Raw genomic sequence first — 23,978 nt, forward strand, 5'->3', positions numbered from 1 at the left:
CAATTAATTTTTAATGTGAGATTATTCATTGTAGGGAAGAACATTTTGTCAGTTATCATCAACATCACTGCCATCGTCAACTCATCACTGTCATTATATCATTCTGTTAATCCATACATTGTACAGGAGGCGGTGATCAAGAGCATGCCCCAAAAAAGAAATGAAGAAAGGCAAAATGGTTGTCTGAGGAGGCCTTAAAAATAGCTGAGAAAATAAGAGATGCTAAAAGCAAAGGAGAAAAGGAAAGATATACTCATTTGAATGCAGAGTTCCAAAGAATAGCAAGGAGAGATAAGAAAGCCTTCCTCAGTGATCAATGCAAAGAAATAGAGGAAAACAACAGAATGGGAAAGACTAGAGATCTCTTCAAGAAAATTAGAGATACCAAGGGAGCATTTCATGCAAAATGGACACAATAAAGGACAGAAATGTTATGGACATATCAGAAGCTGAAGATATTAAGAGGTGGCAACAATAAACCAAAGACCTATACAAAGATCTTCATGACTGAGATAACCACGATGGTGTAATCACTCACCTAGAGCCAGACATCCTGGAATGCAAAGTCAAGTGGGCCTTAAGAAGCTTCACTATGAACAAAGCTAGTGGAGGTGATGGAATTCCAGTTGAGCTATTTCAAATCTTAAAAGATGATGCTATGAAAGTGTTACACTCAATATGCCAGCAAATTTGGAAAACTTACCAGTGGCCACAGAACTGGAAAAGATCAGTTTTTATTCCAATTCCAAAGAAAGGCAATGCCAAAAAATGTTCAAACTACGGCTCAATTACACTCATCTCACATGCTAGCAAAGTAAAGCTCAAAATTCTTCAAGCCAGGCTTCAACAGTATGTGAACCATAAGCTTCCAAATATTCAAGATGGATTTAGAAAAGGCAGAGGGACCAGAGATCAAATTGCCAACATCCACTGGATCATTAAAAGAGGAAGAGAGTTCCAGAAAAGTTCTGCTTTATTGACTATGCCAAAGCCTGTGACTGTGGATCACATTAAAGTGTGGAAAATTCTGAAAGACATGGAAATACCAGACTGACCTGCCTTCTGAGAAATCTGTATGCAGGTCAAAAAGCAACAGTTAGAACTGGACATGGAACAATGGACTGTTTCCAAATGGTGAAAGGAGTATGTCAAAGCTGTATACTGTCACCCTGCTTATTTAACTTATGTGCAGAGTACATCATGAGAAATGCTGGGCTGGAAGAAGCACAAGCTGGAATCAAGATTGCCAGGAGAAATATCAATAACCTCAGATATGCAGATGACACCACCCTTGTGGCAGAAAGTAAAGAAGAATTAAAGAGCCTCTTGATGAAAGTGAAAGAGGAGAGTGAAAAAGTTGGCTTAAAACTCAACATTCAGAATACGAAGACCATGGCATCTGGTCCCATCACTTAATGGCAAATAGATGGAGAAACAATGAAAACAGTGACAGACTTTATATTTTTGAGCTCCAAAATCACTGCAGATGGTGACTGTAGCCATGAAATTAAAAGACGCTTGCTTCTTGGAAGAAAATCTATGACCAACCTAGGGAGCATTTTTTTTTTTTTTTTTTGTATTGAGGAAATTTCTATTTCATTGAATTTTTTTTTTTATCATGAATGGGTTTTGAATTTTGTCAAGTGTTTTTTATGCATAGTCTTCCTTTTTCCTAGGCAGCATATTAAAAAGCAGAGATATTAGTTTGCCAACCAAAGTCCATCTAGTCAAATCTATGGTTTTTCCAGTAGAGTTGGACTATAAAGAAAGGTGAGTGCCAAAGATTGATGCTTTCGAACTGTGGTGTTGGAGAAGACTCTTGAGAGTCCTTTGAACGGCAAAGAGATCCAACCAGTCCATCCTAAAGGAGATCAGTTTTGAATATTCACTGGAAGCTGAAGATGAAACTCCAACACTTTGGCCACCTGATGTGAAGAACTGACTCATTGGAAAAACCCTGATGCTAGGAAAGATTGAAGGTGGGAGAAGAAAGAGACCTCAGAGAATGAGATGGTTGAATAGCATCACTGACTTGATAGAAGTTTAAGAAACCTCCAGGAGTAGGTGATGGACAGGGAAGCCTGTTGTACTGCAGTCCATGAGGCTGCAAAGATTTGGACAGGACTGAATGACTGAACTGAACTGAACTGAAATCTATACAGTGCTTATTATGTGCCAAGAACTATTAATACTAACATACAGTATGTATATATGTATGTGTGTGTATTCCTCCCTAGAAACCATATTAAATGGTGAAGATAGAGAAACTAAGAGGCTGGTAAAGAATATGAACATGATTAAGCCCCGGGTAATATAACTTCATAATACTTCATGATCACTTCATTAATACATAAAATTGTACCACAGGACCAATGTTTTTGCAAAGCAAACTTCTGTTTTAGACAAAGAAAACTAAAGGTAATCAAGACTGTGCCAGTCTTTCATTCTAATAGGAAGATTATATATGGGTGATGGAGAGTAGAGTGATCCAGTGAAAATTTTGGCTTTATCCTTGACTAAGTGTCAGACTTTATTTTTTTGGGCTCCAAAATCACTGCAGATGGTGAATTGCAGCCATGAAATTAAAAGACACTTACTCTTTGGAAGGAAAGTTATGACCAACCTAGATAACATATTCAAAGGCAGAGACATTACTTTGCCAACCAAGGTCCATCTAGTCAAGGCTATGGTTTTTCCTGTGGTCATGTATGGATGTGAGAGTTGACTGTGAAGAAGGCTGAGTGCCGAAGAATTGATGCTTTTGAACAGTGGTGTTGGAGAAGGCTCTTGAGAGTCCCTTGGACTGCAAGGAGATCCAACCAGTCCATTCTGAAGGAGATCAGCCCTGGGATTTCTTTGGAGGGAATGATGCTGAAGCTGAAACTCCAGTACTTTGGCCACCTCATGCGAAGAGTTGACTCATTGGAAAAGACTCTGATGCTGGGAGGGATTGGAGGTAGGAGGAGAAGGGGACTACAGAGGATAAGATGGCTGGATTGCATCACTGACTCGATGGACGTGCGTCTGAGTGAACTCTGGGAGTTGGTGATGGACAGGGAGGCCTGGCATACTGCAATTCATGGGGTCGCAAAGAGTCGGACATGACTGAGCGACTGAACTGAACTGAACTGAACACTTAATAGATCTATGTGTGTTAGTCATTCAGTCATGTCAGACTCTGTGCAACCCCACAGACTGTAGTTGGCCAGGCTCCTCTAGCCATGGGATTTTCCTGGTAAGAATACTGGAGTGGGTAGCCATTCCCTTCTCTGGGGGATCTTCCCAACTTGTGGATCGAACCTGGGGTTCCTACATTGCAGGAAGATTATTTACCATCTGAGGCACCAGAGAAGCTGTCTTATAACACTGGGTTTGTAAGAGGAGGACTTAAAGAAATCACTCTGATATGGATGTATTTTTACTCACAGTTAATCTGACCTGAATTTAAAAGCTAATAATACAGCTTCTTTTAAAACCAGCTTATTGTCACCTACTACTAATAAAAAAATAGTGTTTCATATTTACATCAAATGATATTTATGGAGTTCAAATCTATGGTAGATACCATACTTGACTTTTTGGTTGTATAGGAATGGGCTAGGGCTCTCTAAAAATAAGTAGTTTATCTGTTATTCTTTCCAGGTTACCTCAAAACATAAAATCCACAATAAATTGAAATGCCCTAAAACAAAAAAGATAACCTAAAACTATAACTCTAAACAAATGTTTTAGCTTATTTTTCTCTAAAGGAATAACCATGATAATCAATGTGTCTGTCGTATACCAGCAAAAAACATTGCTCTATTTTGGATGTTCTCTGAAATATAGTTATTAGGAGTCAGAAGATATGATTACACTATTTATTGATCTCTTTCCCTAGAAGATAAACAGATTTCTGATATTGTTAAAAATGAAACAATTTCCATACAAATTGTGAAATTATTTGTTCTAGCTCTGTGAAGAATACCGTTGGTAGCTTGATAGGGATTGCATTGAATCTATAAATTGCTTTGGGTAGTATACTCATTTTCACTATATTGATTCTTCCAATCCATGAACATGGTATATTTCTCCATCTATTAGTGTCCTCTTTGATTTCTTTCACCAGTGTTTTATAGTTTTCTTTATATATATATATATATACCTGTGGCAGATTCATTTCGATATTTGGCAAAACTAATACAATACTGTAAAGTTTAAAAATAAAATAAAATTAAAAAAAAAATGAAACAATTTACCCTGTATATATTTGAGTTGATTTTCTAATGTAAAAATGAAGAGATGGTTTCCAATACTATCTCATGATGAAAAACAAAACCTCATGTTCATAATTTATTAAATACTATAAAATATTAAATTTCTAGAAATTTTAGGTACTATTAATTTCTATTCTTATATAACTACAGAAAATATATTAAAGAAAAACATAAAATCATGCAATTAAAATAAAATATATCCAGCTATGGGAATAAATGAGTAGGGATATTTTTATTTCTATATAGGGAGAATATTGGGAGGAATCATTGATTAATTAACTTATAGTCAAATATTGTGATTGACAAATTAAAAAAAAAACAATAAAAAAAAACAGGGGGAGGTATGAGCCATGAGCCTTCAAATATTCAATTTATTTACTTACAATCAAGCCACTGTTTGCTTGCCTTTTTTCTCTGCCATGGATTCTTTTGTAGAAAATTCCGCCTGGATTAAACTGAGTACTCCAAATAATCATATCTCTCTGATAATATACATCCATCCCTGTTATTCTTGAATTATGTTCAATATGAGAAATTTGTTGATGATCGCCACTGTAGTTGAATGGATATATAAAACCCAGGATATCAGTGTCATTAGCAATGTAGAGAACTTGATCTTCAGAGCCTGGAGATTATTATAATAAAATACAAAAATAAAGTAAATTTCAACTAATGTAAAAGCAACAAATGTACTTTTAAATTATCTTGAATTGTTATTCTTAACACAGTTTCTTGCTCCATAAAATTAAACCAGCTTTATACCATCATTTAGTCTTCATGACTTATGTATAAAACACACTTAAGTAACATTTCTAAGAGTTATTAATATAGGTTTTCTTCAGTCAAAGCTTACCTTGTGGCTAGAAAGTTTTAGTAGATACCTTTTTTATGAAGAGGAATTTATGTTCGGTAGGTCACAATATGTTTCAGTGCTTTGCATCTGAACATTCAGATACCATATTTTGTACTCCTGAGCCTCAGGCATTTCTGAGTGTTTAGTTTATGCACCTGAGTGACCATTACCTTTGGCTAACAAATAAAAAATTATGAGATGAAGAGCCTTCTTCTAATAATCATATATCTCAACTGTTCTCTTATTTTATTATACAAAGATATCAGTATTTATTGCCATAATCTCAATATTTTCTGGAATCTTGCTAACTGGAACCATGTAGCCTGAAGTTTTGACACATACAAAATGATATTGATGTCATGCGCATACACAGATAAGAAAACCCTAAGGTGAATCCTGAAAATATTAATTAAAATATTAATGAAACCATAAAGAAAAACTGAATTCCAAATTAAAAAAAAATAAAAAAGCAATACTAATACACAAGTTGTAGTTCAACTCTATAGGCTCAACAGCTCTCCCTTAGGGGATGTTTACCATGTGATAGGAGCTGCATCAAGCCTTTGACAATTTATCTCCTCTTCCAACAACATGGAAAGTAAGGATTTGACCTCCCATTTTTATAGATGAAGAACTGAGGCTCTGAGAGTTTAATAACTTCCCTGAGGCCACACAATCAGAGGGAATCAATGCTGGATTCAAATATGAGTCTAACTCCATAGCCATCCTTGCTTGATTCAGTATATCAGGTTGTTTTCCTCTTCTAGTAACTGTCTTATTAACATTGTTAATCATGCCCTGTAGTTAACAATATTTAAATTATAATATTATTTAGTAAAAACATAAGTGCATTAAAATCCACATTGAAGAAAGCCATACCTGTCATTTAATTTTTTAAAAGTGATATTCTTAAGTAGAGGAGGTCTGGATTTTAAAACATAATTTTATTTTAAAACCTTTAAGTTCTTATTCAAAATTCCACTCTCCTTATAATGCTAACTTTTAATTTAACCTGTTATTTTCATCCCAGTGGTGCAATATTTCCTTGGGTATACCGAGAGCAGGCCATAAAGGAAGGCATTTCATATTCTATCACACTGGCTTTTGAAGTTCTACCCTCTTCTGACAAATTGTTTCAAACACAAATGTGATTTTAATAGTAGCCAAGTATTTGAGAGTCATGTCTATAAACCTTCCCATATCAATTAACCATGATAATAAACAAATTGGCCAAATTTACCAGTCTTAACAAGAAATTTATTTTATATCGTCAGGCATTAAGCCATTGTTAAAATGCAATATGTAACATTTTTCCCCATGTTTATACAGAAATTATAAAAACATATAAAATCATGGTTATTCATCTTTACCTTTTGCTATGCAGGTGTTATTTCTTTCTTGAAAATTCTGGTGACACACACATTTATATGATCCTTCTGTATTTATACATTGGTGGGAACATGTGCCAAATACCAAACATTCATTAAGGTCTAGAAAAGAAGAGCTCAAAATAGCATCATCATATCCCCAATTAGTACTTTCATTCTTTTCTCATTTCAACAAAGAAAAATGTATTTTGTGTGCTTCAACTTCTTATTCCTATGTCTTTCATTGTCTTTTCAAACTCTTACATTGCTCTGTGATATTTTCTGGCCATAACCATATTTTTTTCTCAATATTTTCACTATAATGACTCATCAATTGTGCATTGCTTGTTAATCCACTTAACATATTGAAATATTCATTTCAAACTTCCCTAGTATTTTCATTGACTCAAATAAACGTGTGTTGGTGTTTCTGATTACCTACCTCCATACATTTGTACATGTCATATGCTATTCTTTTGTCCTATAGTACCCATGCTCATTCTACATAGTGAATTTCTACTTATCTCTCAAGATTCACCTGAAGTGAAGCCTTCCTTTATTTCCATCAATAAATGGTAATGATTATCCATCTCATAGATTCTCCACTTTTTGCAACCTTGGGATTTCCCTCTTATGCCATTCTCACACTATATTTCATATATGTGGTAACATATTCATATCCGCTACTTGACTGAAGTCATAAATTAGTATTTATTCATTGTTTTATTGCCAGCATTTTGGACAATTCATGACAAAGATATAGATAATACACTTCTGGCTTCATAATAGAAAGTGACAATGTAATAAGAAGGGCCAATAAAAAGCAAACAAACAATAAAAATCCTGAATACTTGTATAAAAATGAATATATATATAAATTATAAATAATAAATAAATCTTAGGCAATAGTCAATGGCTTAGCACATGCCCCAAAGTTTAAAATTTTAAGGTGATTCTTAAAATTTCTTTTAAGAAATTTCTAATTTCTAAAATCACCTAATTTCTTTCAAGTCTACTGCTGCTTTCAAACAGCAGAATTCCTCCGCCCCCCTAATCAATTATAGTTGCCCTAATAAATCTGTGAGATAAATCCTTCTCTTGAATCAGAGGAATTTAAGGATAAACACAGCGGTAGTAATTATCTCTTGTTTAGCACTCAGCAGAGTTTTAAAACCTCAGTTGTAGAGATAAAGACTTTCCCAGTGACATTTGTAAATGACAGTGCCAAGGCTTAAACTCAGACTTCCTGATTCTCAGGTCTCTACTCTGACACTGCCCAAGGTGAACCTAAGCACTCTCAGGAGTGCAATTCTGCATTTAATTGCAATACAGGGTAAAGAGTGAAAATTGTATTTACTTGTTAACAAATGGTATACCAGGGGTAACTAAAATACATAGTACCAGTTCTCAGTCATCAAAAAAGTATTACAATAAGGAGTGGTGCACTGATAATATGGGGAAGAACGTTTGATGGCATGCTGTTAAAAGAATCTCCTTGAGGTGTCACATTGCAAGGATTCCCCAATGCTCTGTGACTTCCAAACCAGTTTGAGTCATACAAATAAATGTTTTCTAAACTTTTATTGTATTATTGCAATAAATCTTTTAACAGTTAAAAAAGTTTTACAATATTTTTTGTTTTGGCATCTGTAACTTTGAACAGGGAGTTATTTGTTACTGTGGTTTCTCTTTGAGAGAAAATCAAAATAAGCAAAAATCTGCATGATTGGATAAAACTTTTAGTTCCCTCACAGGGCCTTGTATTGGCCAGAGTCACCATTTCCTCCTCATCTCAGTAAGCAGACAATGTGGAGAGCTTTTGAAGACAATGGGTGAATCTCACACATGTCTAGTACCGAGAATAGTGCCTGACATACAACCACTATTAATCTATTTCTATTTCTTGATTATTGTCCTCTCAAATTTTTCTTCCTTATAGGTATTTTATTCAAAGTGCTTTGGCTTTAAAGTCAAATAGTGATTTCTTGTGCTTTTTTCAGCTACCTATAGTAAGGACACAAAAATTTAAATTCCTTGGATTACAAATCAAGGTATTCTCTCTTCCCTTCTCTATACCAAGTCAAACTGCTTTTGTCTACTATCAAAACTTCATTTATTACATGAAGATACAAATTTTATTAGAGTTCAGAAGTTACTCATTTGCACAACAAAAATACTGGATTCACAGTGATTTAAAATGAATGTAGCTTGCAGGACATATTTGCCATGGCATGTTACTCAAAATGAAGAAAATTTCAAGAATACATTTTCTAAACTTAGTATATACAGTAAACAGAGCCTACTATTCAAAAATAAGCATTTGAAAATTAATGTTATATGAAAGTAAAATCTTGAACAGGTTTAAGTGTGTGTTTTGACATAAAGTGTCTAGGAATGAAGAAATAATCTAGTTTTGAGAAATAATTCACTTTTTTATTAAAATAGAGAAATTTAAGTTGCCAGTTTTCAGCGTTCCCTGTTAATAAAGAGATAAAATGTCATGAATAATCCAAACACATATACAACTTAAATGTACAAATGTGACATATAAATATACATACATGACATATATATGACATAACTACAAGTATTTCCTCTATGGATGAGGGCAATTAATTTTTAAAATTCCATTTTGATTGACACAATGTAAAATCACTTTTATTTACCCAAGAATAACACAAGGTGACAATAGAGAAGAAAGCAGAGAGGTGAAAACATTTTACAACTTGAATTTGCCCTGCATAAACCAGACTTAGACACTTTAGGTTTGGCTCTAATTATAGTACCAATTTTAGTGGAGAAACTGGCAGAAAGTGCATTTAGGTCTGTATTTCATGGCAGTAAAGCCCTAGTGTAAACTATATTTAGATAGAACTTACTATGAGGTTCCTGCTCCCCTGAATGCTCAATTTTTAAATGATCACAAGTAAGTTGACAGAGATTTATTTAAATCTTGTCTTTGAATTTTAGGAGACACTCGATAATAATATAAAGCACTGTTTAGGACGTTGTGTTAGGATAAAAACCCACCATTCTGTAAAAGCAAATTACCTATTGCAGTATTGCAAATGCCATAACTTAAGAAAAATGGGTCATCATAAACATATTCTTTCATGAATTGCTGCTAATTCTTCAATAGCTTCTGAACAAGCAATTTCATTATTTGCATTTCAAAACAGAATTGTAGCAATACAATTGAAATTCCTTCAGGTCTGAATCTGCTATAGAAAAGGCTTTATAAGCCTCAGCAACGGTTAGCTTAGCAATACAAACAGGCTCTTGACCCCAGGGACTTTCACTCTCGTAAGTAAAATGGTATCCCACAGATATGTACCATTCAGATGAAAATCAGTCCTCTGTCATCTCACAATCTAGCAGCCCTGGGAGTCTTTCATAACCTAAAGACTTAAGAGCAAGCTGTTGAGGAAATGTACTATACCTTCACACTGTCTGTTTTTCATGTTTCTCTGAAATCCAGGCTTACAGCGGCAGAAAACAGATGTTTTTATTTGATTACAATATGCATCATCTCCACATGGGTTCACATTATCTTCACAGGTATACTCACTGGGAGCTAGGATTTAAAAATATGATCAAAACTAATATAATTCTAATTCCTGAAATGGGAGTTTACTATTTTTCTTAATTTAAAATTACATTTATTGAAACCCTTTTTATTCCACATATTATTATTTGTGAATTTATAAAGTCATGATCTTCTCTCCATATAAGCCTTCATTTCTTATAAAGGAATAGAAGCCAATAAAAACCAAAATAATTTACACTGAATTTAGACCAAGCTACCAGCAGCTGATATTTATACCTGTTATTAAGCTATACTACTTTCCAAAAGGTTTTCATGTCAATGGTTCTAATGACAGGCTATCTTTACCATGAGATCATTTTAATGTAGAAGAATCACATTCTTCTCTAAGAATGAAAATATTTCCTGGAAGCTACCTAGAGATGTAGGCATCTATTGTTAACTTAAACTTAGTATTCAGGAACTTGGTCAAGAGTGCTACCATGTTATTCAAGCAAGAGGTTAAATCATCAGTTCTTAAACATATACAGGGAGCAGCATTTGAGTGTGTATTATGCTCCGATGGACATGGGTTGCAATACAATTTAGGACAGATTATGTGTTATTTGCAGTTTCTAGCAGGGTATTTGCAACTTCATTGCTTTACCTGCAATTCAGGAAAACATTTTAGAGTACAAATAAGGGAGATGGAATATTATAGGGGTAACATTGAATGATCTATATTCTACTTAAGCAAATTCAATTACTGAGAAATATGAGAACCTTAATTATAAGAATTATAACTATTACTAAATCCCACTGATTCTTGGATATTTTGCAATTAATTAAGCTGTGCATGTACACTCAGTCATGTCTGACTCTTTGCAATCCCATGAACTGTAGCCCACCAGGCTCCTCTGTCCAAGGGATCATCCAGCAAGAATACTAGAGTGGGGTGCCATTTCCTTCTTCAGGGGATTTTCCTGACCCAGGGATTGAATCTGCAAGTCTTGCATCTCCTGCTTTGGCAGGCTTTACCAGCTGAAGGTTCTTTACCAGTTGAGACACCAGTGAAGCCCCATTAATGAAGATACACCAGTGTAATTATACCATGATTAAGATATATGTGGCCATACCCTGGTGGATACTGCTTCATCAACCATTGGAGAACAACTTACATACAAATGAGAAACAATAAAAGACTCAAGAGTTGGAACTCTTTTGTGACTTTTATAAGCAATCAGAATTTAGGGTAACAAGCTTAATTATTTTTCTCAATATGAAAAATCAGATATCAAACATAAAACACAAAATTATTAATAATCAAGATCTCATGACTCAAGTATCATAACACTCTAATAATAAAATAATAATATCTTCTTTGAGAATGACTCAGCAATGGAGTGAGTTTTTAAAGCATTGAATATATTATTAAAATGTTTATCATCATTCAACCTAATATAACCATAAAATTCAAAAACTACTATATTTATATTTTGTAAATAATAAGGAATACAGATTTCTTTGATGATATCAGAGTCTGTATTCGGATACTGAGTTTCCAGCTTCAGCTTTAACAGCTGAAGGCAAAATCAGCCTTGCCTACCTCATACTTTCTGTTATTAATTTAAATGATATTCTAAGGTGACTTTGGCAAAGTCTTTTTTTAAAAAAGTATTACTTAAGCATGTTTTGAAGAGCAATATTTTCTCACAGCAATAAAGAAAATTTTAGGCATGTTGAAGCAAAAATTAAACTCGCATGTCACTGCACTTTAACAGGAAACAAACTCACTTATTCTGCAGCCTTGTTCATCTGAACCATCTCCACAGTCATCAAGTTGATCACACTGGAGATCCACAGGGATACATTTTTTATTACTGCAAGCAAACTCATCTTTTTTACAAGGTCTTGCTTTATATGTAAGCTTACCTATAGAGTTATTAAAAAAAATGATCAGTGTTTCACAGAATCAAACAAATTTACTGAGTCTATAACAGTTTTAAGATTTTTACTAAATGCTATGAAAAACATGGATCCATAATCCTTTATTTGAAGCTCTTGGGGCTAAATGAAAAAAATTCTGAAATTTTTGAACCTTAGAAATATAACACTATATTTGCCCTATAGTAAATAACTATATTTCCACATGAAAATGTTTGAATATTTACCAAAAATGAGATTCTTTTTTAAAGTAATATAAACTACCTCAGGTCAGGTCAAGTTAGGTTCTGTCACCAAATGATTTTGCTGAATATTTTAGTAAGGCATTTAGGTTTTGAAATTTTAATTTCTGAATTGTGTAAAGGGGACTGTATACACACATACACAATCTATATAAACACCCCCACCCAAGAAGTTGTTTAACAGAATATTTTAAACCACTATGTTGTTTCTCTCATGCAGTACTTTCTAGAATAAAATACCTATAACCAGTGGAGATTTACAGACTTGGAGATATTCAGTTGCACAGCTCTATTATGCATATGAAATCTAAGTGGATTATCTTCACATACTGTCAGAAAATCTAGTGCCTGATAATCTACCATCAGACATGCCACATGAAAATATATATTTTTTTAAATTTCTTGAGCCCTAATCATTGTATTATCTGTAGCTCACATGGAATCAATTATTTTGCACTAAATGGATTTACCACCACAGGGATCTTCATCTGAGTTGTCCCCACAGTCATCGATCCCATTGCACATTTGCTCAGGCTGCAGGCATATTCTGTTATTTCTGCATCTGTGAGGTCTCGTGGGTGGGCAAAGAAATTTGTCTGAAAAGAAGAAAAAAAGCAGCTCCTTTGGGTACACTAACTTATGAAGAACCATCTTTCTTTTGTCGTCTTTTTATTTTTTTCCTTTTCAAATCCATGATCTAGCTTTTTGGAATATCTCTTATTGTGGGAATTGCTTACATGCAGCTATTAGAAAAATGTGTGATAATAGAAGTTATGATCCGAGTTATTTATATTAATTACAGAAGAGAGTGCACAGCTGAAATGCTGAATGAAGTAAGAAAAAGAGTCAAACTTCACGGTCTTATTTACAAATGCCTTAGCTGAGTTTCTCTAGTGTACCAAATTAATTTATGCCCACATTTTATACAACATGGCAGGCACAGTTATCTGAAAGAGCAATTTCACACAGAAGAGAGCTTGAGCAAGCATATGTTACATATCCAAAACTGAAAATAGGTCATTCAGGGAAAAAAAAAAATCCCACTAACACTAGAGCTGTGTTTCTCAATCTCTGTCTCCTTGAACAAACAGGTAGCTATGTATTTAAGGCACATAAGGTGATCTTATTTATTCATGTTGTGTGTGTGTGTATGTGTGTGTGTGTGTGTGTATGTGTGGGTGGGTGTGTGATTTAAAGAAGCAATGAAATCCAGGGAAGTTTACACATGTCCTTTTCATTACTAGAGAATCTGAAGACTTCTACCGCTAAAGTATGAAGCATCTTTAATGTCTTCTCTTCCTCACATGTAGGATAATCCAGGCTCCTATTGCTGGCTGGTCTCCTCATATTCTCACTCTGGAATTCTCTGCTTAGATAGTCTCATTCAGTCTCATAGATTTACTTGACACTATCCTCTGGAGACTTTCAATTTGCTATTTAATTTTAGCATCTCATAATTAATTATAGTATGTTCCCTGGGGAATTTAAAATTCAACAAATTCAAAACTCAATTCTTCATTATCTTCCCTTGACCTCTGTCTCCTCAGACAAACTGTCTTATTTCCATAGTTCAGTTAGTGGCACATTATAGGCACAAGTTTGGGATTATCCTAAATGCACCTTCCCATTATTTTCAACTCTTATTAGTCAACAAGTGCAGTTGGAATTGTCCCCAAATTTGCCCCCTCATCTCCATGCACACCAGTTACAACTCCAGTAGCTCAGCTCTTCACTCTTTCTTACAGAGATGACTGCAGTAGAATCCTTAATGTCTATTTCATTTTTCAACCTAGAATCCTCCCAAAGCTACCAGAACAGCAATCTGATCATTTCTTTCATAGTTATTTGTTACTTCCAGAATAAAATGTATGGTATTTTATGTGGCATAATAGACTAATTATCTTGTCCATGCCACTCCTACAGACTCATCCCTTGTCACTCAGGATTCTAGCAATACCACTTTATTAGCTCCTTAAATATGCCACATTCCTTTTTTGCCTGACTTTCTTGCTTTAATTAAAATTTGGTTCACATTCTAAGCAGAATTCCTCCCCTGCAGGTTTTTTAGGAATGTCTCTTTGCTTACTGTTGTCAGTCGCATTCAACTCTGCGACCTATGGACTGTAGCCCACCAGGCTCCTCTGTCCATGGGATTCTCCAGGCAAGCATACTGCAGTGGGTAGCCATGCACTCCTCCAGGGGACCTTCCCAACTCAGGAATTGAACCCATATCTCTGGCATCTCCTGCACTATAGGCAGTTGGGAAATGCATTAGCATACTAAGACCCCCTAAACCTTGCTCCCATTAGCTCATGGTATCAGAATGTGGAGAAGCAAACCTACAGATCTCTCTCCTGACTACCTTCATAAGGCATGTAACTGGTCTGTTATCAACTGCACACAGGCCTCTGAATGTATGGTTTCTCCAGCCCTGCAGAGCCCCTTAAACTGCTGTTGTAAAATTGCTCAAATCTCACATTATCTCATAGTTTTCTGCTATAGCTTCCAGAATTCTGCTACTATATATTCACATTCCTTTTTTAAAAATAAACTAAAACCAAAAACTGTTATTTTGAGGTCCATGCATTTGGTTATGTTTTTTTTCCTTGCATTATTTTCTCATCAGTCTTATAAACATCACCCCCTTCCAATTCACTGAGTTTGTAGCACCTTTCCTCACAGTTCTTTCTCTCTATCCAAATTATTCCAGCCTCCTAGGGGACATCAAAATCCGTATGAGAAAACCAGCCAATAAATGCACCTCTTAGCTTCCTGAATTTTTTATACCACATATTCTTTTACTTTAATCCAGCTAGGCACCCATTCTTCTAGAATGTTGTGCACATGGGTGGACTTTGACAAATGTATCTTAATTCAGCCAATGACAGTTCCTGTTGCTTGCAGATAAGAGACATTTACTGATATAGCTCAAGGTGTTATTTCCAATTGCTTCATTTACAAAGCCACAGATTTTAATGATCCAAATTCAGACCACAATCTTCAATTATCCAACTTCTTAATTCAACCAGTCTCATTAAGGACACTTTTTCAGTCTTACCTGAAATATTAGTCCCTTGATATACCTAACTCTTCCCTATTCACCAATGCCTTTTTTCTTTTTATTTCCCTTTCTGCTGACATTAGATTCCAAATTCTATTTGTTTTTATGATTTTAATAGCTTTACTGAGGGGTAATTTACATTCTATAACATGTAGTAGTCATTTAAATGTACCGTATTCTATTTCTTAATTTACTTATTTGATATTGATAACCTATTATATTTTGGACATTTTTCTAAGTACTAATACTTAGTCTAAATGATCTGCATTCTCTGGCACTTTTGCTTTTATCCTTCTTAATTATCTAACAGAATCCCTAAACTTAGGTAAATGAAGCCATCTGCTATCCCAATGTGTGCATTTGGGAAGCCTAGGAATGTTGTAGATAATCATACTGCAATGCTGACTGCTATCACAAACATGAATATTTATCAATGCCAGATAGGCCCTGAACACTACTTGGAAATCACTCATTTATATCTATATTTATATTTTTTATACATAATGTCATTCATACCCTTTGAATCAATAATGATTCAAATCTATGTTCCTTTCAAGTCTCCCTACCACACCAACCTTTCACATTATATGAACATGCTCCCTTATTATAAACAAATAAATGGAAATAAAAAGATAAAAATTATCATATCATTAAATATCAGTCCATCACCTGCATATACATATAGTCTATCAACTAATTTCAAGGGGTCACTTTTGTTGTTCAATTGTTAAGTCGTGTCCAAGTTTTTGCTACCCCATGGACTGAAGTGCCCCAGGCTTCCCTGTCCTTCACTATGTCCTGAAGTTTGCTCAGATTCATATTCACTGGGTTGGTAATGCTTCTAACCATCACATCCTCTATTGTCCCCTTCTCCCTTTGGCATTCAATCTTTCCCAGCATCAGGGTCTTTTCCAATGATTCAGCTCTTCAAGGGGTCACTGCTGCTGCTGCTGCTGCTGCTAAGTCGCTTCAGTCGTGTCCGACTCTGTGCGACCCCATAGACGGCAGCCCACCAGGCCCTGCTGTCCCTGGGATTCTCCAGGCAAGAACACTGGAGTGGGTCAAGGGGTCACTACCCTTATATAAAATGGATTGCTTTAACTTGCTCTGAAACTCAATTTTCCCTGCCTCTTCAGGAACCATTTCATCTTTCTTGTAACATTTTATTACCTTGGTATTTTTCTTGTCATATTTCATTTTTTTTTCTAATCATCTTGTTATTACTCACCTGAGTCTCTTCTGGCTACTCATATTTATTTAGATGTTTGGTGGCCCTTGATATTCTATCTTAATTCCTTTCTTTTATGTTTTACTCCCTCTCTGCCTGAATCTTACAAATTCCATAGAATTTACTACTACATTTTCTGCTGACCCTCACATTTACATTTCTAGACCAGCTCTTTAAGCTCTAGAACCAAACATGTAGCATCTCCTTGTGATCTGTACTTAATGTCTCCTCAAGTACATCCAAGCCAGACTTCTAATCTTTACATGCAAAATTTCCTTATCCTGTGTTTCCCAGCTATTCAAATGTACAAGCAAAAACAGCCTATAAATTACACTTGCCAACTTCCTCTCTCTTTCTCTTCCTATGTCCAACCCATTATTTAATCCAGTTCATTTTGCTTTTTAAATCACAATCAAATTGTGTATACTTTGCCATCATGTGCTGTCATTATCTTAATCCAAGCTACCAGCATAGCTTGCCTTGAGTTCTGCAATTGTCTTAACTATTCTTGCCTCTATCTAATATCTGTGAAATAGAAATATGACTCTATGCCGCCTCTACTTAAAACTCTATAATATTTTCATTTGGTTTCAAGCTAAATCTAAAAATCCCTCCCCAGACTTACAAGGTTTCAAGTATCTCTCCTGTTAGTTCCATTTTGTCCACTATCTAGCACGCTCTGTATTCTCCAAGCACACATATCTTTCAACTCCTCTAGTAAATTGTGGTTTGCTCTATCTCAGGGCCTTTCTACATCTTGTTTCCTTTGCCTAAAATACTGTGTCATCCATTCCCACTCCATCCCTTTCACCAACTTGGCAGCTATAAATCTCTCAGACTCAAACTCAATGTTACTTCTCAAAAAGTGAGACTGAATAAAATCCTATATAGACTAAAACTCCAAAATTCTTTATTTGTATAATTTATTATACTTCTTTCAGCACATAAATCATAGCTTATAACTATGTATTTTGTGATCATTAATATTCCTCTTCCACTAGATTCTCAGCTCTGTGAAGTAGGGTCCATATCTGTTTCTCTTATCATTATATCACCAAAAATAATCATTATCTCTAGTTTGAAGTGAAGTGAAGTGAAGTGAAGTTGCTCAGTCGTGTCTGACTCTTTGCGACCCTGTGGACTGTAGCCTACCAGGCTCCTCAGTCCATGGGATTCTCCAGGCAAGAATACTGGAGTGGGTTGCCATTTCCTTCTCCAGGGGATCTTCCCGACCCAGGGATCAAACCCATGTCTCCTGAATTGCAGGCAGATGCTTTAACCTCTGAGCCACCAGGGAATAAGCCTATCTCTAGATTAACAGCTATTAAATGAATGAATGATACTTTCCCCCACACTGTTCTCTATACCTATGGTGTATTTTAGTCTACCTCTTTTCATTCTCTTTCAGGCAGAGTTCATTTTATCCCTCTATGTCTTATCTTTATTTAATTCTACTATTGCTTGAAATATAATACCTGGAAATTATTATTTTAGAACCAGAAATTGATCTCCTTGTCAAAGAAACCATATTCTGTTTTTATCCCAATTACTTAGCACAGTCTCCATCACATAAAAACTTGACTCAATGTTGATACTTATGATTGAGGAGAATGCAAAAACATTCACAGAATTAAGCTGGATGTACTTCACAAGTTTTCCAACAGCTGTGCAGCATGTCCATTAGAATCACTTCCTGGCCCTGGAAATGGATCTGCGGGGTGTGATCTGGAGCCCCACATGGTTAATTAGTTTCCAAACAAATCCTATTCTACTCACTAGTTTTTGTGCTGAAATCGAATACAGAATAGAGGGAAAAAATGTATTTTATTAAAAATAATAGTTTTTGGCTTGTATTGGTAAAATCTGAAATATTTTTAAATTTGAAAAAAATTCAAGTAAAACACTTAAAATATTTTCAAGTATTATGATTCAGAAATAATACTATCTCTGGTGATTCTCTAGAATTCACTCTGTAATATTATGCGGAAGAACTGAAAGTGAAATTTAGTTACATTACTTATCAGGAGTACCTGTAGAGAACAATTCTCCAAACACTATCTTTTTCAAGTTTTAAAACATGTTTAAAATAAAGCCACCTCTTTGTTTTTGAGCTTTTTATTCAACTGAGTCAATATCAACATCTATAAAAAATTAGTTTAGCTTGATTTACCAAATAGAACACGGAATATAAGTACATATATATACATATAAGTACACATATTTATGCTATATTTTCTTTAATTCACCTTATGTGGATATTTATATTTATATCCAAAGTAGTAGCATTTTTCTTTAAACTAAAAGTTAAATTTCCTTTTTATGTTGACTAGAAACAAAGAATGACATTAAGAATGACAATATTTACCAAATACATAAAATTGTTTAATTTGGTGATCTAAAGCTATGCATTTAGAGTTGTTGGTTGCATAATTGTGCTTGTGACAAATGTCAGTCAGAAGTAACTTGAATTTGAATTAGAAATAAATTTTAAGATTTTTCAGATTTAAATGTTAAATAACTCCTAAATGTAGTTACCTGCCTAACTCTTGTAACAAGACAGATAGATGATTGATAGGTAAATAGATAGATGTGAAAGAGTTAGTTGCTCAGTCACATCTGACTCTTTGTGACCCTAAGAACTGTAGCTTGCCAGGCTCCTGCATCCATGGAATTCCCCAGAGAAGAATATTGGAATGGGTATCCATTTGCTTTTTCAAGGGATCTTCCTGACCCAGGGATCGAACCCTGGTCTCCCATAATGCAGGCAGATTCTTTACCATCTAAGCCACCTGGGAAGCCCCCAGATAGATAGATAGATATAGATAGATAGAAAGATAGATGTGTGTGTGTGTGTGTGTGTGTGTGTGTGTGTGTGTGTGTCTGTGTGCGTGTGCGTGTGCTATCTCTTCAGTTGTGTCTGACTCTTTGTAACCCTGTGGATTTAAGTCTGCCAGGCTCTTCTTTTCATGGGGTTCTCCAGGCAAGAATATTGGATTAGGTTGCCATAGATAGATACAGATAAATAGATAGATAATATCTGTATATCTCTATGCATATTTATCTCCCTTCTCTGAATAACCAGTCTCAGTAGTGGGTGATTTGTGAAAGTATGTGATTTTATTATGCACATTTTTTCCCATATTTATTTGTCAAAAAAATTGTTTTAACCTAAAACATCAGTTGAGTATAAAGCTTAAGTCTTTATATGAACCTTACTCAATTCAAAAGGTGAACTACTCTAAATCTTCCTAGACAGTCCATAATCCGTCTTTTGAGTAGTGTTGACATGTGCAAGTTCAGATTTAAGAGGGCTCTCAAAGTCGTAAACTCTGAGGAGGGTTATTATTTGAGCAAAAGCTGTATCTGTGGTTACACGTTATCTACCTAACCCGGGGATGGCAGAATTTGCACCATATCATTGAATCATGCTGGCGCACTACATCAAGGGAGCAGAGTACAATCTAGAGCCATGGGAAATGCCATACCACACATGTCAGGGGCTTCATCAGAGTTGTCTCCACAGTCGTCTTCTCCATCACACACCCAGAAATGTAGTTTGCAAAGTGAATTGTTGCAAAGGAACTCATCTGCTCTACATATATTTCCTCCTTCATTTGAAAACAAAAGACAGATATACAGCATAATTAATTCCAGTCAGCAAAACACATATTCCTCTAATTCTTAGCACAGTAAAAGTTTCTCTCTTTCTGATTTTTTTCCTGTAAAATATTATACATCCAAGCTTTTTAAAAATAGTATTCACTGTCAACTTTTCAAAGCATTTGATATTACCCTCACATGTATCATATTTTCTTTACAGAATATTGAGAATAAGATGATAGAATGAAGTTTTCTTTTAAAAAAAAATATTACTTGTTTTTTGTTTGGCTGTGCTGTGTCTTAGTTGCAGTGTGTGGAATCTAGTTCCTTGACCAGGGATCGAACCTGGGCCCCCTGCAATGGGAGCATTGAGTCTTAGTCATTGGACCACCAGAGAAGTCACTAGAATAAAGTTTTCTTCAATATAAATTTCCTTCCATTTCACATCATTTCTACATTATTGAGTGTAAAGAAACTTAGGTTTTAAATAGCACTAATTTTCGTTACCAAAAATTATGCTCTTCTGGGAAGAAAAGTTACTTTTAAAGCAATTTAATAATTCATTTGTATCTGAAAACTGACAAACTGAATCATTTAAACCAGAAAAACCAGTAAAACATTTTTATAGTCATAGAGAAACTACTAATTTCATAACAAATAGAAGTTGGTGGGTTTGATCCCTGGGTCGGGAAGCTCTTCTGGAGGAGGGCAGGGGGACCCACTTCAATATTCTTGCCTGAGAACCCCAGAGACAGAGAAGCCTGGTGGGCCACAGTCCATAGGGTCACAAAGAGTCAGGCACGACTGAAGCAACTTATAATGCATCTATGCATGCAGAAGTTGCTGATGTGGTGGAATACTGTGGTGTGTGCTTAGTCACTCAGTTGTGTATGACTCTTTGCAACCCAGGAACTGTAGCCTACCATGCTCTTCTGTTCATGGGGATTGTCCAGGCAAGAATACTGGAGTGGGTTGCCATGACCTCCTCTAGGGGATCTTCCCAACCCAAGGACTGAACCCTTGTCTCCTGCATTGCAGGCGGATTATTTAACATCTGAGCCACCAGGGAACTAGCTATTCTTATAAACACTGTACTATAGAATACTCTTACGAGCATTTTTAATTTATTTTAAAGAATATATCTTTACTTTCAATTTAATTTTTAATTTTTTGGCTGTACCACATGACATATGGGATCTTAATTCCTTGACCAGACCAGAGATTGAATCCATACCCCCTGCTTTGAAAACTCAGAGTCTTAATTACTGGGCCTCCAGGGAACTCCTTTGTGAGCATTTTAAAAATACTTGCATTCTTGCTCTTTTAAAAATTAAATAGAAAGCAGCAAGAATACAAGGACATTTGAACTTTAAATTGAATACATCTACCACAAGTAAAGAACACAGAGTACAAATAAACTTTAGTTATATATGTCTAGATACACAGCAATATATAGCAGAAACAGCAATGGTTAGGGAGTTAAGAACTTGCTTTGTTTTGCTTTGGAAAAGTGTATTAATTTCTATGGAGCTTAACATCTTCATATGTTACAAAAGAGGTATGATTAGGATTTATAAGATCATACTTTCAAAGAGTACCTGGGGAAACAACACAAAGAAATTTGATGGGAATGTAAAATGAAGATAAATGATTGCCTTCAGAGACTTATACTACCAACTTAAATTTCATATATAACATAAGAAATAGTGCTTCCATATTGACAAGATTTGATGGTTGAAGATGTTGACATGTTAAAAATGGATATGTTTGTTTATTAAAACACAGAGCTGCAGAGTGATACTGCTCATCCTTGCAAGCCTAGAAAAGTCCAAGAAGGAAGTATTGTTCATCTTGTGGATGTACTTTAGAGAGAATAATAACCCTAAGCTTGTTAGGGTCAATAAGCTCTTATTCTTTTGAGCTTTGACTTGCACACAAATCTCTAGTAATTCGCTTTCAGTAGCAAAGATGTACTTTAGGAAATGGGGACAAAATCAGATTTGGGTTTTAGAATGACAACCTTAGCTACAGTGTGGAAAGTTTAAACATGAAAACAGGGAGAGTAAAGCTAAGACAAGAAAAAGACCAGTTTGAAGAAGGCTTGCAGTCAATCAGAAAAGAACTGATGGTAACTTGATTTAGAGTAGTTGTTGATATATTTGAGAACTCTTCAGGAGGTAGAATCCTCAGGACCTGATGACAAACTTGATGAGGGGTAGAGGGACATGAGTAGTCAAACACAGGACTCAATTTTTGGTTTATTCGGACCATTTGGTGAGTGCTGGCATTGTTCAATAAATAAAAGAGCATAGCATTTGGATCAGTATTAGTGGAAATAATGACATAATCCATTTAAGTTACTGGTAAGACAAGGATTTGGTGATATTTAACAGGCTAGTGGATAAACATGTCCAAAATACAGGAAAGGTTTCTGATCTGTAAATGCATAGTTGAGAATGATCAGAATATAGATGTTACTTGAAATTTAGAAGATAACACAGAGGAAATTTGCATTGAAAGATTAAATGAATAAAGCAAAACCTACAAAAAAGACTAAGAAGTAGCCATAGTGGTTGGAGAAATATCTGAAAACTGTTCAAACAAGAAGGTAATAGTTAGCACATATAAATAATGCTAAGACAGTAGATTTAGTGAAGTGCTGGTGGGTTAAAGAAATGTTTGTACTTGGTTATCATATATAAAGAGGTAATAGTTCCGAAGTTTGGCCTTAAAGGGAAGGAAGAAAAGAAGAAGTTGGGTAAGTCAGACAGCTTGATTGCTTGTATGAAGTAAAACAGATATCGGAACAGGTATATAAATGCTTCTGAGAAGAATTCAGCAAATAAAGTAAGGTTGAGGATATAGCAGAGAGAAAAGGTAATTCATATAAGTTCTCTGAGAATCAAGAAAGTGTGAAGGATTTGAGATCTAAAACAAGTAAAAGGACTATCCTTAGACTGGAGATGAGACAAATCTATTTTAAGAGAAAAGAAGAAGGGCTAGGCATAAAAATAGGTAGCTTAATTAATTTTGTGTCCAGATGTTAAAATAAACTCATGATTTTTACTGCTGCTGTGAAGTAGAATGTGAGAAAGAAAATCAACTTTTTAAAAACCTGGTAGGATTAATGGTAGAGAGAGATGATTAAAAATATATAGGTAGAATGCTTAGAATCTTGAGTGATAGTTCAAGCTGAGACCAAGAATTTATAATGCTCTCAATCATAACTGTTCTAAGTTTTCCTACAAAATACTTGACAGAACTGGTACAGCTCACAGTGACATCCTTGAGCACTAACAAACTCTAAGATACAGATAGATTCAAGTCCTTAGTGAGTCCAGAATGATGAATTTCACCATGAGTCTTCTGACAGTTCAATATCTGGCATTGGGATGCCCCTTTCTTACAAACACTTGCAATGTTCAACTATACATGTGCTCAGAAAAGTCAGACATGTCTGACTTTTTGAGACCCTATGGACTGTAGCCTTCCAGGTTCCTCTGTCCATGGTATTTTCTTGACAAGAATACTGGAGTAGGTTGCCATTTTGCTCCAAATGTTCAGCTTTAAAATGCCCTAAACCTTAAAATAATCTCAATCATCAAAATCAACACAAGAAAACATATTGTCATTTAATAAGTGTCTGAAAACAGACAAAAAAGATAGCAAGAACAGTCTTTAGTATTAAACACATGAATAGCGGTATGAGGTAAGTGTTGGCTTAATTCAGTATCAAAATTCACAGGATATGAAATAGAGTTGTATTCTTTCGGAATAAAGATTCTAATGACATCACATTTTCCATTCTAAAATGGATGAAATTCAAACAGAATTTGTGAACATCCTTTGATTATTCAAAAAAAAAAAAAAAAAAATTGGTAGCACACCAGTTTTGTTAAAAGGA

General features: G+C 34.9%; 1 protein-coding gene across 1 annotated transcript in view; it reads right to left on the reverse strand.

Moving 5' to 3' along the window:
* The window catches only part of LRP1B (LDL receptor related protein 1B), a 1,793,119-nt gene that overhangs the window by 158,732 nt on the left and 1,610,409 nt on the right, over window positions 1-23,978 (reverse strand). Inside the window, exons 72-77 of the mRNA XM_070360639.1 lie at window positions 19,960-20,082; window positions 12,656-12,781; window positions 11,794-11,931; window positions 9,916-10,050; window positions 6,480-6,599; window positions 4,640-4,881 (exon numbers count right to left, since the gene is read on the reverse strand). Of these exons, the coding sequence (XP_070216740.1) occupies window positions 4,640-4,881; window positions 6,480-6,599; window positions 9,916-10,050; window positions 11,794-11,931; window positions 12,656-12,781; window positions 19,960-20,082 (884 nt within the window). The remainder of the gene's footprint in view (window positions 1-4,639; window positions 4,882-6,479; window positions 6,600-9,915; window positions 10,051-11,793; window positions 11,932-12,655; window positions 12,782-19,959; window positions 20,083-23,978) is intronic.

This window comes from Bos mutus, chromosome 2 (assembly GCF_027580195.1).
Source record: "Bos mutus isolate GX-2022 chromosome 2, NWIPB_WYAK_1.1, whole genome shotgun sequence".
In the NCBI taxonomy this organism is placed as follows: domain Eukaryota; kingdom Metazoa; phylum Chordata; class Mammalia; order Artiodactyla; family Bovidae; genus Bos; species Bos mutus.